Below are 18,580 nucleotides of genomic sequence, written 5' to 3' on the forward strand. Positions count from 1 at the left end.
GAGCATTGGACTAGTAACCGATAGGTTACTAGATCGAATCCCTGAGCTGACAAGGTAAAAATCTGTCGTTCTGCCCCTGAACAAGTTAACCCACTGTCCCTAGGCCGTCATTGTAAATAAGAATTTGTTTTTAACTGACTTGCCTAGTTAAATAAAGGGTAAATAAAAATAAAACATTTAGGGAGAAGGGCCTTGGTCTGGGAGGTGACTAAGTACCCGATGGTCACTCTGACAGAGCTCTAGAGTTCCTCTGTGGAGATGGGACAACCATCTCTGCAGCACTCCACCAATTAGGCCTTTCACTCCACCAATCAGTGGCCAGATGGAAGCCACTCCTCAGTAAAAGCACATGACAGCCCGCTTGGAGTTTGCCAAAAGGCACCTAAATAATCTCAGACCATGAGAAACAAGATTCTCTGGTCTGATGAAAACAAGATTGAACGCTTTGGCCTGAATGCCAAGCGTCAAATCTGGAGGAAACCTGGCACCATCCCTACGGTGAAGCATGGTGGTGGCAGCATCATGCTGTGGAGATGTTTTTCAGTGGCAGGGGCTGGGAGACTAGTCAGGATTGAGGGAAAGATGAACGGAGCAAAGTACGGAGAGATCCTTGATGAAAACCTGCTCCACAGCGCTCAGGACCTCAGACTGGGTCGACGGTTCACCTTCCAACAGGACAACAACCCTAAGCACACAGCCAAGACAATGCAGGAGTGGCTTCGGGACAAGTTTCTGAATGTCCTTGAGTGGCCCAGCCAGAGCCCGGACTTGAACCCAATCGAACAACTCTGGAGAGACCGGAAAATAGCTGTGCAGCAATGCTCCCCATCCAACCTGACAGAGTTTGAGAGGATCTGCAGAGAAGAATGGGAGAAACTCCAAATACAGGTGTGCCAAACTTGCTGCGTCATACCCAAGAAGGCGCGAGGCTATAACAGCTGCCAAAAGTGCTTCAACAAAGTACTGAGTAAAGGGTCTAAATACTTATGTAAATATTTATGTAAATATTTTTAATACACTTGCAAACATTTCTAGAAACCTGTTTTTGTTTTGTCATTACGGGGTATTGTGTGTAGATAATGGAAAAAAACAATTGAATACATTTTAGAATAAGGCTGTAATGTAACAAAATGTGGAAATGGCAAGGGGTCTGAATACTTTCCGAATGCACTGTACATACACTGAACAAAAATATAAACGCAACATGCAACAATTTGAATGATTTTACTGAGTTAGTTCATTTAAGGAAATCAGTCAATTGAAATAAATTCCTTAGGCCCCAATCTATGTATAACACATGACTGGGATTACAGATAGGCATCTGTTAGTCACAAATACCTTTAAAAAAAGGTAGGGGTGGAGATCAGAAAACCAGTTAGTATCTAATGTGACCACCATTTGCCTCATGCAGTCTCCTTCGCATTGAGTTGATCAGGCGGTTGATTGTGGCTTGTAGAATGTTGTCCCACTCATCTTCCATGACTGTGCGAAGTTGCTGGATATTGCCGCGAACTGGAACACTGTCGTACACATCTATTCAGAGCTCAATGGGTGACATGTTTAGTGAGTATGCAGCCCATGGAAGATCTGGAAGATTTAGCTTGCAGGAATTATGTACAGATCCTTGCGACATGGGGCCTTGCATTATCATGATGAAATATGAGGTCGTGGCGGCGGATGAATGGCACGACAATAGGCCTCAGGATCTTGTCACAGTATCTCTGCGCATTCAAATTGCCAATCGATAAAATGCAATTGTGTTCGTTGGCCAGCCTGCCCATACCATAACCCCACCGCCACCATGGGGCACTCTGTTCACAATGTTGACATCAGCAAACCACTCGCCCACACGGCTTATGGTACAGAAATTAACCTTATATTCTCTGCCAACAGCTCTGGTGGTGTCACAACTCCCGCCGAAGTTGGCTCCCCTGCCTGTTCGGGCGGTGCTCGGCGGTCGTCGTCACCGGCCTACTAGCCGCCACCGATCCCTTTTTCCTTTTCTGTTAGTTTAGTCTTATTAGTTGCACCTGTTCCTATTTGTGTTTTCTTGATTTTCTAGCCTATTTAAGCTTGTTAGGCCCGTTCTATTTTGTGCGGGATTATTTTGTGTTCACGTTTAGTGTTGGCTGTGGTTTTGTGCTCCGGACCGTTTTACCCTGTGTTTTGGGTTGGTCAGTGTTTTCCGCCCTGTGTTTGGGCATGACCATTTGTGCCGGAATAAAAGTGCCTATTTTTCTTGAACCCTCTGCTCGCTGCACCTGACTCCTACCTTCCACTCCTATTCATCCGTGACAGGTGGACATTCCTGCAGTCAGCATGCCAATTGCACACTCCCTCAGAACTTGAGACATCTGTAGCATTGTGTTGTGTGGCAAACTGCACATTTTAGAGTGGCCTTTTATTGTCCCCAGCACAAGGTGCACAGCGTTGCTGCGCAGCTATTTTCGGGTCTCTCCAGAGATGTTCGATCGGGTTCAAGTCCAAATTTACATACACATGGTCTGCGGCACCTTGTGCTGTATAATCAGCTTCTTGACATGTCACACCTTTCACGTGAATGGATTATCTTGGCAAAGGAGAAATGCTCAACAACAGGGATGTCAACAGATTTGTACACACAATTTGAGAGAAAGAAGCTTTTTGTGCGTATGGAACATTTCTGGTATTTTTCATTTCTGCTCATGAAACATGGGACCAACACTCTACATGTTTAGTTTATATTTTTGGCAGGGGTGGACTCACTCGAGGTCTCAACTTACTGTTGAGAGTTAGAATTGTGGAATACACAAGGTGCAATTTCAAAATATGGTTTTGCATCAGCAGTTTTCTCTTGTGATGTCAGTCACTGAAAGTCACTCATGTTGATTGTAAGTTAGTTTTGTGGTCAGGTATCTAAACTTCTAGTAATAATGGTTGAAATAAAACCGGGGGGCCCACGTTGATAACAAATCACTCAGTCAGATATCATATAAAAAAATGCTAACATTTCTCCACAACCTATGGCAAAATGAGTAGAATTGCATGAAATTATTTACAAGATGTATACATTTTCTCAACACCCCATGGCAAAATGTGTAGAATTGCAGGAAATTAACTGTACAACTTAATTTCACTTAGGGCCCCAAAAGGACTGCATGTGTGGGTCTTTTGTGGCCCCCACCCCCATCAAAACATGCACAGTTTTGTCATGAGTGTGCTGATTGGTCCGCATCGTGGCCCCCACCTACCCTACACCACTGATGCCATCGTGATTCTATTTAAGCAGTTGGTTTTGGTATATTTGAAAAGGGTTTTACAAATAAAAATACAGTATTACTGTTATTGTTATTATTAATTAGTAGTAGCATATGAATGAATATCAGTACTGATATAATAATCTAAAACAGCTACTGGTGAGCTATGCTACCTGTATCAACTGGGGCATGGCCCAGGTACTCCTTACTCAGAAGGGCTGCATGGATCAGCTTGCCCAATGGATGGGGACCAGGACTTGCTGTGGGAGGAGCCTCAGGGTCAGGGGTCACAAAGCTCAAGCCTAAGAGGAAAGAGATATATAATGACTTGGGAAAAAAAATTACTTCAGAGGAAATGGAGGAATTTAAACTATGATTGGCAAATTATTTATTTTTTTAATTCAAGAAACATCTGTCACAAGAAACATTTCTGCCTCTTTCTCTCTCTCTCTCTCTCACACACACTTGTGCTGAGCGATTGGAGCTTTGAGGTCAGTTCGATTACTAAAAATGTATCACAATTTTGATAATTTTTTAAAACATTAAATGCACTATGCATTATGTAGGTTGAATGCTGTAACACAGTAAATCAATTAATAAAAGTCACATGATGGTAGGGACTGCCCATGACTGTTCATCACTTATATATTAACCATCAGCTATTCACATTACTTGTGTATATTACATTTAATTTAGTTGATGACTTATTTAATTCCAAGTCATCATCTCATCTTTATAGAGCTGCTGGCCATGCTGTCTGACAGTCACTATTTTAGTGGTTTTTCAAAGTAAATTATCCATACTTTTATGACTGCTGAATGCCAACTATCAATCACTTAGATCCATATACGGTATTTTCAGGTAGAGATACCTCGCAAATAAACTGCTCTCTATGTATCCCCTCTTGATTGCGCATTCTTCTCTCTTAAGTAGCAGGCGTAAAAGATACAAAGACCGAACAAGTTTAGCCGCGCAATGGATTATGATCATTGTAGTTAATTATCAAATGTTCTACAGTAAACTATATATATAGAACATTGGCCTGTTGGAAACTACAACTCCCAACTACTAAGCACAGTTCGGGCATATGATCTGATTTATCTCTAGAGAAACTGCAGAAAAATAACCAACATTAATCGCTCAGCACTCACACACACACACACACACACACACACACACACACACACACACACACACACACACACACACACACACACACACACACTAGTTACCTGTAGTTAGGTGGAGGATGGTGACAGATAGTGTCACAGCAAGAACTGTAGACACCATGGTTTAGTATCAGAACAGCCTGACAGAGAGGGGAGGGAAACAGAAGAGGGGAGGGAAAGAGATTGTAAGGAAGGAAAGAAGAGCAGATACAACCTAAATGATTCCTTACTGCAGTATTGTACTTTATCAATCAGAACAACAGCACCAGCAACTACACTGATTATATATTAAAAACATAAGCTTTAGAGCAGGGGTGTCAACATACGGAGGGGGTCCAATCCGGCTCGCAGGTGGAGTAAAAATATTTAAACAGGCAAGAAATATAACCAATTTCAGTGCAGCCCTTCGGACCTCATCGAAGACCGAATGAGGCCCCCAGAGCAAAATGAATTGGACACCCCTGTTTTAGAGAGACAGATATTAAAATGTGCAGTCTTGGACCTGGGAATCTGTTCAATGGTCATTTACATTTTTGATTCGTAAAGAATATCACATACACATGAGCTTAGCCCAACTGTCTTACTCCATCATAAGCCAAAGGTTATATTGCTCCCTCCATTGTTTACAAACAATAAACAAACAAGGTATAGCTTCAAAATGTTTAAACATGTTTACTTATTTTATTTAACCAGGCAAGTAAATTAAGAACAAATTCTACATTTACAAAATGTGTATTAGGGAGGGTTACATTTCCCCAACCCAGCCATCCCTAATGTACAAACCCCTCTCAAATTCAAAGACAAATTAATGTAATCCAGGTGATAGTTTAAAACATGTATTTACATTTGTTCATGCTATTGTTATTTGTAAACAATGGGGTAAAGAAACCTTATTTTAGGTTATGATAGGGTAGGCTAAGCTTGCTCCCGAGTGGCGCAGCGTTCTAAGGTACTGCATCTCAATGCTATACGCATCACTACAGACACCCTGGTCCGAATCCAGTCTATCACAACCGGCCGTGATTGGCAGTCCCATAGGACGTCGCACAATTGGCCCATCGTCGTCCGGGTTTGGCCGGTATAGGCGTCACTGTAAATAAGAATTGTGCTAAGCTTAAGAGACATATAAATTCTATCAATGGTTATATCAAGCATTTCAATGTCATTGAACATATCCCCATATCCCATTTTGTATCTTTAAACCTACAATAAAAGTGCCTTGGTAAAGGTAAAATTGCTCAAAACGTGATATATATATCAGCAGTGCAGCATTATCATTGGTGCTTTTTAGTGTTGCATTCCATCAATGTCTCACCGTGTAAATCTATCTCACAATATAAGATAAAGAGGAAAAGGCTATCACATTTCAGATTGTGAACACGTATTTACATTATGCGGGTCCTAAGGCCCAAGGGGGATTAGATCCGTGGTCGTATGACATGCCTTCTGTGCTGTCACGGTCACTCAGATCTAAAATACTGTAATAGAGATCATATATCTGTATAGCTACATTAAACTAAACATGATAGGCCTCATAGAATAGGCCTATAATGTTAAGTTATGCATCGCAGGAGAATGTTTAATTCCTTCATGCTTTCAATGGCGTTCCGTTTTCTTTTTCAAAATATCCACCAAATCATTCTATTTGCCCGATAACCACTCTCACCGGACGGCTATCAAAAATGAATAGGCCTAATTTGTATTTGCGTCAGAGAAAATCCGGAGTATTTTTTGTATGGTTTAAAATGTCAATGCAGGTAGCGTTTGTTGTGCAATGTGATGGATTAGAAAAAGAGACCTGCGCTAATTATTAGGCCTATGCGTAATAGTTAGCAGCGAGGGAAGCATACGTACCTGGAAAATCACGTCCTGATCTATTCCCTTATTATTATGCGCTTCTCTTACACACCGGTATTCGCGTTTCAGTCAAAAATCGGGCTATTGTTGGTTGAGCTACGTTCTCTTTTACTGCGTTCCTTCGAGTCCCTTACGTAAAATACCAGCGCTGATACTGCACATAAAATGTGTTAAAATTATAATTTGCTCCCACACGGCCCTGCTCTTTGTGTGAGTATGCAGGGGGCTTTGTGACTGCACCCCTCTAATATCCTAATCACTACCATTGATCTTCCCAAATATGTGTAAAGGTATCTTGCTGTCTTCTGACTCCGCGCCCCCCTTTCTCGTTGATGGTATGTCTATACGCCTCTCTCTTATTTCTAGGCCCCGGAGCGAGCGGGTGGGTGGAACGCTGGTAGCTGGTTCTACCTGTATGGTTGACGCGTTGGTGTGTGTGAGGGCATTTAAGTCGGGAGTCATAGCTCACAGATGCGCCCTGGTGGATGTTCGCAGATTTGCATGAACTTGGTTCTCTTGGCGAAGAGCTGTACACCAACAGTGCTGAAACAGCAACACACATCTAAATGCCCAGGCTAGAGATTGGATAGCATGCAACATTTAAACTAAGATTGCCTATACCAAGCTAAATAGAATACAAAAATATATTTCACTTCAATTGACCAGACGATAAATAAATAAGTCTAAAATCCTATACCCTTCGGTATTTTCCGTAAAGGAGGACATTATACTCTGGCGCTTTGCGGAAACATCGAATGCGGAACAAATTGTATCGAGTTGCATCGGCGCAGCCCATCAAGACAGATAGACAGTGGTGAGTCATTGGGCTACAATTAAAATGTATTAGGAACCATGCATGCACGCATACCAGATACCTTTTAAATGGTAGCCTAGAAATTAACTTATATATTTAGATGTCGACTATTGTCAGAATAAATAGCCTAGGCTACTCAATGCTTTGTCCACCCCCTCTTTATATTTGGACATTATCCCGGGAACGCTTACAATGATTGTCATCGACAAAACTACAAGTGAAAGGCTGTGATGGAAGTATCTGCGCAGTTGTGCTATGTTGTCAATATGTTTACTGAAATGTGCGCTGACGATGATACCTTGTTAATGCACCGGAGGGGACAGTTCTAGAGGGTGCTTTTTGTGTAAACCAAAAAAGACCTTCGCTCATACAGTAAAATCCTGTAAATGCGGGATACTGAATCTAATAGGCCTATGCATTTGGATGTGTGCAAGATTGTAAACTAATTTCAGACAAATTATAATATGATTCCTCAACTGCTATTTTCCCCCCTTTATTTTATCAGGGCGTCATACTGAGACCAATGTCTCTTTTACAGATGAGCCCTAATTTACAGAAATTGTAGAAAATACACACATCAAAATATAAACACGAAATGCAAGCAGAAAGTAAAAAACTGTCATAAAAAACAAACACATTCATAAGTAACAAGGTCCTCAATCAGCTTTATGAATTGCCATAGAGGCACCAGAACATCACATTTAAGAACATTTTGAAGATTTGTGGAACAATAAATTGCAAGAACACAAAAATCTGATTTAGCTAACTCAGTAGAGACCAAAGGAACTTCCAGAGTTCTCCATCCCTGAGACCACTTATTAGATGGCCTGCTATGGTGGCAGATTGAGAGGACGACATATTCTGAGCTAAACTGACCAAGACACACCCCCAACAACACATAAAAACGATGGGCTTTTTAGGTGAGCGCTGATGCCATCCTGTGATAAACAGTGCTCACTTTGTCAAAGGCAGAGGCGCAAAATATTTTGCTTGTACATTCCCAGCAAAAGTTTGGACACACCTACTCATTCCATGGTTTTTCTTTATTTACTATTTTCTACATTAGCCACCCTTTGCCTTGATGACAGCTTTGCACACTCTTGGCATTCTCTCAACCAGCTTCATGAGAAAGTCACCTGGAATGCATTTCAATTAACAGGTGTGTTGTTAAAAGTTAATTTGTGGAATTTCTTTCATTCTGAATTTGTTTGAGGCAATCAGTTGGGTTGTGACAAGGTAGGGGTGGTATACAGTCTTTTACCAAATAGGGCTATCTTCACAACACAACTGATTGGCTCAAACGCATTAAGAAGGAAAGAAATTTGACAAATTAACTTTTAACAAGGCACACCTGTTAATTGACATGCATTCCAGGTGACTTCTGACTATCGAGATGACGAGCCAGCACAGGTGTAACCCATACTTACTAGCAAGATGACACCAAATTTGTTCACCCTACGTGCTACCTCGAAATATAAATGGAAAAACCAAAACCGGTAACACCTTCCAACAGAAAATAACTTCCATTAACTTATATCCATCGCTACTTAAATGTGTCGCCTTTTACAATATAAACATGGTGTCTACTGACTGTCAACAATTAAATACAAGAAAAAAACAGCCACCTTTTTATTTTTTTCTCTATAAATATTTTTCTATATATAGTTGCCTAAAACACAGAACTTTTGAAAAAGTAGTAAAATCATGTATGTTCTCTCATCCCTTTGGACGAGCACAACCAAAACTAATCTCCAATATGGCAGAACGTGCAGTCAAAATAAATTGTAAGCCTGGGATACATACTGGCTAAACACAAAAACGTATTGACTGCCCAACCTTGAAAGACAAAATCAGAAACCAAGTTGTCCTTACTACGGACTTGTCTGATTTCAAGGGGAAATACCTGTAATATGAGACTCCAGTGAAGGAGTCGGCGGTTCGTGGAACTTGTCTTTTGCAGGAAAATGAGATGAGGTGAGATGAGGTGTAGAGACCGATGCATAAACCTCGAAGTGCTAAAGAGCCAGTACCAAGTGTCTCCTTCTCGATAGTCGAGTTGTGTTTTTGATATGAGGCCAATTTCTTTGAAAAATACCCCACAGGGTGCTCAACATTTGTATCGTCTTTCTGTAGGTGCACAGCCCCTGCTCCTACATTGCTGGCATCGGTGTAAAAAGCAAATGGACAACGGAAATCCAGAGCAGCTAGCACCGGTGCAGAGACCAAAATAGTCTTTGTCTTCTCAAATGCCTCCTGACTGTCGAGGCTCCAACAGAAAATTACTTTCGGACTGGTCAATCTGTAAGTGGTGCATCAACCTGGGCAAAGTTCTTGCAAAAAGCCAAGTCGTAGCCAGCCATTCCCAAGAATCAGCACAGAAGCTTGCACTGGAAGGTTATTGATGGCCTCCACTTTTTCGGACTCTCCCTTGCCCCACCACCTTCCCGAGATAGTTCACTGTTGCTTGGGCAATTTCACTCTTTGACAGGTTAATTGTCAGGTTGGCAGCTGCGAAACGCCGAACAGACTCCTAATATCCTGAAGGTGTTGGGGCCAGGTGGTGCTAAATATGACCACATCCAAATATGCTTCAGCATTTTCTAGGCCACATAGCACGATGTGCATGAGTCTTTGAAACATGGCTCTGGCGTTTCCTAACCTGAATGGGAGACAAAGGTAGGCACGCTCAGTTAGAGGGACCTGCCAATATCTCTTCAGCGGATCAAACTTGCTAACGTACTTAGCAGCACCAACAAGGTCCACACAATCATCGACCCTGGGCAAAGGGTACAAGTCCGACTTAGTAATGGCATTGAGTTTCCAGAAATCGGAAAACAAAACCGCAGGTATTAAAATACAGGGCGAACTCCACTGACTGTTGTCATGTTGTGCAATGCTATACTCAAGCATGAACTCCACCTCACTGCGGAGCTTCTCTCTCTTTTCAGGATTCACTCGATAGGCATGTTGTGTGATTGGATCAGAGTCCCCAAATGTCATGCTCTAGTACATTTGTCTGAGTTGGCACATCTGAGCATAAACCCTGATATTCTCAAAGCAGTGAAACATTGTTTCCTTTTTCCTTCGGAGACGAGTGTGCCAAAAATACATCAAGGTTTTCTAGAATCTCTGAGTTACTCAACCGTCCAATATACACAGGGTGTATTGGGCTTTCCTTGTGCTCTTGAGGAAGACTATAGTCAACAGTGACAGCAGCAGAACATCACTATCGGTTTCCACCGACTTGTCCGCCTGATCGTAACGGGTGAAGTATGGTTTCAACATGTTGACATGACACAGGCATTGTTTTGTTCTTGTTGCCTTGCAACAACCACTCTCTCAGCAAACTCAAAGGATCTCTGGCATGATATTCAAACATGAGCTCATTTGGACTAAAACCGAAAGATTCCTGAACAACCTCCCACGCTGCAAACAGCAGAAGACACCTTCGTTCCAGTCATTCTCAACCTCAAAACAGTTAGCTCTCAACATAGACTTCAAAGTCTGATGAAGTCGCTCAAGAGCACCTTGAGACTCTGGGTGGTAGGCACTAGAGGGGCAATGGGTAACACCCAATTGCTATAGCACTTGCTGGAAGACATTTGACATGAAATTCGAACCTTGGTCCAACTACACTACCTGCTAAAGTCCAAATGTTGAAAATAATTTTACCAGGGCCTTAACAATATTTGGAGATGTGATTTTCCTCAGAGGATTGACCTCAGGGAAACGAGTAACAGCGCACATAATGATCAAGAGAAACTATCCTGAAGGATAGCAGCTTTAACAGTGTCATAATCTGAACTCTGGTCAAGAGATAAAGTGGCATATACTTTGAGCCCTTCTCACAACAACACTTTGGAGGAGCAGTAACTAAATATCTCACGGCCATTTTAGGGATGTAGCAATCCGCTCAAACAGAGTAAAATATACATCCACATATTTTTTGTTGAAAGGCGGTACAAGCCGGCTGTTCCGACCAAGATCAAACTCTGAGGGTGCAGGATGGCCTGACTGGATTCTGAGGGCTTCCAGATCCATCTCTTAATCTAATGGAATGTTCACATTCCTGATCTTGTGGTTTGGCTCCTCCCTCATCTTGTCTTTCCCTGTGCTCCAACTCATTTATGTGGCTCCAATCTCTCCTTAGGTTCTATTTCCTTGTGCTCAAGGTTTCATTTCTGTTGCTCCAACTTTGCCTATAGTTCTTACACCCTCAATTGCACGTCTATGGGACTCCCCCCACCACCCGTAGCACCCTTTTCATCAGCCTCGCCAAAACAGTACCGATCAACTCTTTGACTACTGTTTTTGGATTGCCAGATGCCACTTTGATGTCATAATACTTTGCAACGATGAGCAGATTTGCCTTACTACATTTATCTAGCATCCCCCATGTAGGGTTTTCCACAAATGCTTCCAACTTAAAGTCCATGGATTTTTTTTATAAACCTGTGTGTTTATGCAACTTTCAAAATTATTGGACCAACCTTATAATCCTTTTGGGTGGATGTCAGTGACAAACTCTACCAGAAAACTGAATTTTGAACACTCAAATATCTGGGCACAGCAGAGCTTCAAAGTAGGTGATGAGAGCCTCTATCATACTCATGGGAACCAAGATCCTGGACGGGGCCCCATTTTGTAACGTTCCCAACTGACAAACTGAAAATGTCGCTGACAACAAAGGGATCTAACAAAGAAAAATAACTTTGACAACCACAAGAAAGGAAAGAGGTTTTAAAGGGGTTCTGAAAGGCACCCATGTGGGTTCCCGCTGAAAGTTGGCAAAGCCACTAGTAAGGGGTTTCTAAAGACACCCACCAAGGATGCCCACTAGGTCTGCCTCCGAAAATAAAAAAAAACACAATTTAGGATAGAGAGTAAAAAGAATATGGAGCAAAACAAACAGGAGAAACACCAAAAATCAGGCTTCTTTCAAACTTAAAATAGGTTGAGCTCGAAATTGCACCTCAGCTGCCGTGAAGTGTAGCTTTCCCAACATCTCTTAAGCTCAATTGGAGTACTGGACCAGCCACTCTTAAATATCACCAGGGCTAGGTGAACCACCTTCTGACTAATGAGGTGGACAAGCCAACACAGGTATAACACATACTTACTAAACGTGTCGAAACAAATTGGTGCGCCCTACGTACGTGCTAACATGCTAACGCGCTACCTCTAAATACAAATGGAAAAACCAAAACCGGTAACAATGGCCATCATCCATTTTGTATGATATATTATGAATTACAATTCATATGATATGTTACGAATTTGCAAAACGTACAATATGTAATGAATTTTCAAAATGTATAATATGTTACGAATTCCAATTTGTTGTGGCTAACATTATCTAGGTGGCTAATGCTAATGTTAGCTAGCTGGCTAATGCTAGCTAGGCTAGAGGCTAAGGTTAAGGTTAGGAGTTAGGTTAAAGGGTTAAAGTTAGGGGAAGAGTTAGCTAAAAGGGTTACAGTTAGCATGTTATCTAAACTTCCCCTAACCCTAAGTAGTTGCTAATTAGCTAAAATGCTAAAGTTGTTCGTGATGAGATTCTAACACGCAACCTTTGGGTTGCTAGACGTTCAAATTATTCACCTACCCTCCTTTTGTTTTTGCGTTACGTAACCTTCTGTCTTATGTTCCATAGCAAACGTAACATATCATACTAATTTGAGTGTCTTAGATTTACTTGTACTATGTTATGTCTGTCTCTGAGACCAGGCTTTACATCCAGCTATTTATCCTGTAAGAATCCAGCAATAGTGAACACATTTTTTATCCATACATATTAAATTAACACAATTGAGTAGCTTACATAATTGAGTATAGTTAGTTTTTTTTCAATTAGTTCTCATTGAAGACCGAGAAAGCACTCTAGACACAAACTGTTATAGACCTATATCCATCCTGCCCTGCATTTGTAAAATCTTCGAAAGCCAAGTTAATAAACAGATCACCGACCATTTCGAATCCCACTGTACCTTCTCCACTATGCAATCTGGTTTCCAAGCTGGTCATGGGTGCACCTCAGCCACGCTCAAGGTCCTAAACGATATCACAACTGCCATCGATAAATGACAGTACTGTGCAGCCGTCTTCATCGACCTGGCCAAGGCTTTCGATTCTGTCAATCACCGCATTCTTATCGGCAGACTCAATAGCCTTGGCTTCTCAAATGACTGCCTCGCCTGGTTCACCAACTACTTCTCAGACAGAGTTCAGAGTGTCAAATCGAAGGGCCTGTTGTCCGGACCTCTGGCAGTCTCTATGGGGGTGCCACAGGGTTCAATTCTTGGGCCAACTCTCTTCTCTGTATACATCAATTATGTCGCTCTTGCTGCTGGTGATTCTCTGATCCACCTCTACGCAGACGACACCATTCTGTATACATCTGGCCCTTCTTTGGACACTGTGTTAACAAACTTCCAAACGAACTTCAACGCCATACAACACTCCTTCCGTGGCTTCCAACTGCTTTTAAATGCTAGTAAAACTAAGTGCATGCTCTTCAACCGATTGCTGCCCGCACCCTCCCAACCGACTAGCATCACTACTCTGGACGGTTCTGACCTAGAATATGTGGACAACTGTAAACTCTCCTTCCAGACTCACATTAAGCATCTCCAATTCAAAATTAAATCTAGAATCGGCTTCCTATTTCGCAACAAAGCCTCCTTCACTCATGCCGCCAAACATACCCTCGTAAAACTGACTATCCTACCGATCCTTGACTTCGGCGATGTCATTTACAAAGTAGCCCCCAACAATCTCACTACATATCTGTCGCCAAACCCACTGGCTCCAGGTCAACTATAAGTCTTTGCTAGGTAAAGCCCTGCCTTATCTCAGCTCACTGGTCACCATAGCAACACCCACCTGTAGCACGTGCTCCAGCAGGTATGTTGCACTGGTCATCCCCAAAGCCAACACTTACTTTGACCGCCTTTCCTTCCAGTTCTCTGCTGCCAATGACTGGAACGAATTGCAAAAATCTCTGAAGCTGGAGTCTTATATCTTACTCTCTAACTTTAAGCATCAGCTGTCAGAGCAGCTTACCGATCACTGTACCTGTACACAGCCAATCTGTAAATAGCACACCCAACTACCTCACCCCGATATTATTACTTACCCTCTTGCGCTTTTGCACCCCAGTATCTCTACTTGCACATCATCATCTGCACATCTATCACTCCAGTATTAATGCTAAATTGTAATTATTTTCGCCTTTATGGCCGATTTATTGCCTACCTCCCTACTCTTCTACATTTGCACACACGCTGCATAGATTTTTTTTTTTCTTTTGTGTTATTGACTGTACCTTTGTTTATGTGTAACTCTGTGTTGTTGTTTTTGTTGCACTGCTTTGCTTTATCTTGGCCAGGTCGCAGTTGTAAATGAGAACTTGTTCTCAACTGGCCTACCTGGTTAAATAAAGGTGAAAAAAAAGAAGAAAGAAAAAATAAACTTAGTAACACGACTAAAAGCATGATCTGAAAGAACTGCAGGTAAAATCCCGCCTGCTGATGAGTTTACACCACATTGTTTTAACCTGTCGTCTTTAACAATAATTGGAACTTATTACTCTGATCCCAATACCCAAGGTAAACATTACAGAGCATTTATTTTGAATGAATAAACAATGCATTTGGAAAGTATTCAGACCCCTTGACTTTTTCCACATTTTGTTATGTTACAACCTTACCCTGAAATTGATAAAATAAATTTTTTCTCTCATCAATCTACACACAATATCCCATAATGACAAAGCAAAAACAGGTTTTTAGAAATGTTAGCATATGTATTAAAAACAAAAAACTGAAATATTACATTTGCATAAGTATTCAGACCATTTACCCAGTACTTCGTTGAAGAACCTTTGGCAGTGATTACAGCCACGAGTCTTCTCTGCAGAACCTCTCAAGGTTTCCTACAGACGTGACGCTAGGCATTCAGGCCAAAGAGTTAAATCTTGGTTTCATCAGACCAGAGAATCTCGTTTCTCATGGTCTGAGAGTCCTTTAGGTGTCTTTTAGCAAACTTCAAGTGGGCTTTCATGCCTTTTACTGAGGAGTGGCTTCTGTCTGGCCACTCTACCATAAAGGCCTGATTGGTGGAGTGCTGCAGAGATGGTTGTCGTTCTGGAAGGTTCTACCATCTCCACAGAGGAACTCTGGAGCTCTGTCAGAGTGACCAAGGCCCTTCTCACCCAATTACTCAGGTTGGCCGGGCGGCCAGCTCTAGGAAGAGTCGTGGTTGTTCCAAACTTCTTCCATTTAAGAATGATGGAGGCCACTGTGTTTTTGGGGACCTAAATGCTGCATAAATGTTTTGGTACCCTTCCCCAGATCTGTGCCTCGACACAATCCTGACTCTGAGCTCCTCGGACAATTCCTTCGACCTCATGGCTTGGTTTTTGCTCTGACATGCACTGTCAACTGTGGGACCTAATATAGACAGGTGTGTGCCTTTCCAAATCATGTCCAATCAATTGATTTACCACAGGTGGACTCCAATCAAGATCTAGAAACATCTCAAGGATGATCAATGGAAACAGGATGCACCTGAGCTTCATTTTGAGTCTCATAGCAAAAGGTCTGAATATTTACAGTACCAGTCAAAAGTTTGGACACACCTACTCATTCCAGGGTTTTTCTTTATTTGTACTATTTTCTACATTGTAGAATAATAGTGAAGACATCAAAACTATGAAATAACACATATGGAATCATGTAGTAACCAAAAAAGTGTTAAACAAATCAAAATATATTTTATATTTGAGATTCTTCAAAGTAGCCACACTTTGCCCTGATGACAGCTTTGCAAACTCTTGGCATTCTCTCAACCAGCTTCACGAGGTAGTCACCTGGAATGCCGAAGATAGACCTATTTAGTTATAGTCCAGGGCTTTATTTGTGTCTGGAAAACTGGCACCTATTGATATCTCTCTCGCTTCCTCCTTCTATAGCATACTTATCTCCTGCTCTTTCTCCTTTACTTCCCCTCTGTTATTTCAGTTCATCACTGTAGGATGGACTGGCCCATGGATCTGCTCCCATTGCCCCCCTGTGCTGAGCTGGGGGTCTGTCCTCTGAATGGGCTTCTGTGGACCCTGCTGCTCCTCTTCCTATGGTATTGTTACAGGGTGGGCTCTGACCCGCCAGCTCCAGGCCGAGCCATCCCAGGTAAGCACAAGTCCGGCTCCAGGCGCTCTGTGTTGTCCCGCGCCGGCAGCTGTGCTGGAGCAGTGTGCAGTGCCACATCAAATGTGGCCACTGGCGATCGGGGGACTCCCTGCATCACCATGGAGACGGGAGAGGAGGAGCAGGGGCAAGGATACCTGACCCCTGTGCTGAGCCATGCCCTGTTCCCAGCCCAGGCCACAGCGAGTGGCAGGAAGCTGTATGCAGCACTGCAGGAGTATGCAAAACGCTACAGCTGGGCTGGCATGGGACGCATTCATAAAGGACTCCGGGAGCAGGTAATGTGAAATCTGAAATTTACAGTCATTTCAATGAATGAATGATATAACTATTGATTTTTGAATAATATGAAATGCCTCATGAGCTTAATACAACTGTCTAACTCCATCATAACCCAAAAGATGATGGTTGGTTGGTCACACTTTATTTGGATAGTACGGATAATCTATCTGTAGATGCTCTACAGATGGTCATACTATCAACAAACTATATTTTCATAAGCAACTGGAAAGGAAAGGGGTGATTGATACCAAGTCAGTTGTACAACTGAATGCATTTAACTGAAATGTGTCTTCCGCATTTATCCTAACCCCTTCTACGTTTTGCGATTAGGGATAGGTATAGAATAAAGGTAAGGGTTATGGCAAGGGTTAAGTTTAGGGTTAAGGCTTAGGGTTAGTAGATATTTAGTTGAAATGTTACTAATAGTCTGTAGAGCATCTACAGATGGACTATAAAAATAAATTGTTAGTGGTTGATTTACTCCATTGTTTGTAAACCAAGTGTTTGTGTATCTGTGCCAATACTGGAAAGAATTGTCTGCATTTTTAAAAGACACCAGATGAAACCGATATTAAAGGTGAATCAGAATCTCAGGTTCCACCTACACACTTAAAAGGCCCAATTCTGCTGTTTTTATCTCAATATCAAATCATTTCTGTGTAACAATTAAGTACTTTTGTTCTGCCCTCACAATGTGTAAGCTACAAAGCTTGGCAGACAGCTTACACTCTTCCAATAAAGAATTAGGGAGGCACTGGTATTGTTAAGAATCTTTAGTAGAAGATATTTAGTTTGTAAAACTGTAACAGATACAGAAAGGAGAAAATGTATTAGAAAAATCACTATATACATTCACACAAATGGATACAAATAAAGAACAGCATTTCTATCACGAGCTAGCAACAAGAAAATAAGCCTATCTAGCCAACATGACCATGCAGAAATGATGACAATTTACATCACAAACATATACACACAATCTAAGTGTCCATATAGCTTAATAACTATAATTTACCTCTGTCACGAGATATCTGAACACTTAAAATAGTTATATACATCCAAAACCCAAAGAAGCTAAATTCCGTCACGAAACGTTAGCTAGCATGCTAACACACAATGTTAAGTGAATGGGCGATAGTTAGCGCAATTAGCTTAGTATCATCGGAACTTAGAAAACTAGAATAAACATGTAAAAAACATAAATATTCTAGAAACACAATTTGAATTAGCGAAAGCATGTCCTAATAACTCAAAGTTCTTACAAATGTATCTTTAACCAAATCCTAGTAAAATGGAAAAATAGTCGGTCTGTTGTTGTTGCTCGGTTTGTTCTGACAGGAATAAGCGTTGCATCGAGAGTTAGCAAATTAAAAGCTACAGTACCCAACTTCGCCACTAGATGACAACAAAGTATTGGGAGACAGATCTGAAGAACACCGTAGGGGTGCCCTGTCTCATGACTCTCACTTCCACTATCCCTGACTTTGTTATAACCGCTTGGTACAGTTTTGACAATGAGTCCAACAGGCCATTCATTTCGGTGGACTTGCGTGTCTTTTAGTAAGACGACATCTCCAACTTGCAGATTAGGTTTGTCAACTTGCCATCTGCATGACTGGAGGGTCACCAGGTATTCTTGTCTCCATCTTTTACAGAATGTTTGCTGTAGAGATTTTGAGGTTGAAGTCTACTGGAGGTGCTGTTGTAGTTTAAAAAAAAATGCGTTTAATAACTTTTTTATTCGAATCTGATCATGAAGCAGTAGTGTGAGTTCTCACGTGCTCCTGTTCAGTAATATGCGTATCTTTATTCTTCTTCTTGCTAAAGTAACTGCCACTATAGCTCAGACTGAAATATGTGGGAATCTATATTGGTGCCCAGGCTTGGTTTTAGGTGGAAGAGCCTCAATCTTCTTCTATTGATTTTCATTTCCATATATATATAAAGGATGAGGCTATTGAACGGCAATGTGGACTTAAGAGTCTAGTTAGCATCATCGGAATTTAGAAAACTAGA

The 18,580-nt window shown here is 41.6% G+C and overlaps 1 protein-coding gene across 1 annotated transcript in view; it reads right to left on the reverse strand.

Moving 5' to 3' along the window:
- sez6l2 (seizure related 6 homolog (mouse)-like 2) overlaps positions 1 to 4,527 on the reverse strand; it is a 67,361-nt gene extending 62,834 nt beyond the window's left edge. Inside the window, exons 1-2 of the mRNA XM_038980124.1 lie at positions 4,469 to 4,527; positions 3,410 to 3,538 (exon numbers count right to left, since the gene is read on the reverse strand). Coding sequence (XP_038836052.1) covers positions 3,410 to 3,538; positions 4,469 to 4,526 — 187 coding nt within the window. The 5' untranslated portion in view covers position 4,527. The remainder of the gene's footprint in view (positions 1 to 3,409; positions 3,539 to 4,468) is intronic.
- Positions 4,528 to 18,580: the final 14,053 nt, after the last annotated feature.

The sequence above is a fragment of the Salvelinus namaycush genome, chromosome 3 (assembly GCF_016432855.1).
Source record: "Salvelinus namaycush isolate Seneca chromosome 3, SaNama_1.0, whole genome shotgun sequence".
Taxonomy (NCBI): domain Eukaryota; kingdom Metazoa; phylum Chordata; class Actinopteri; order Salmoniformes; family Salmonidae; genus Salvelinus; species Salvelinus namaycush.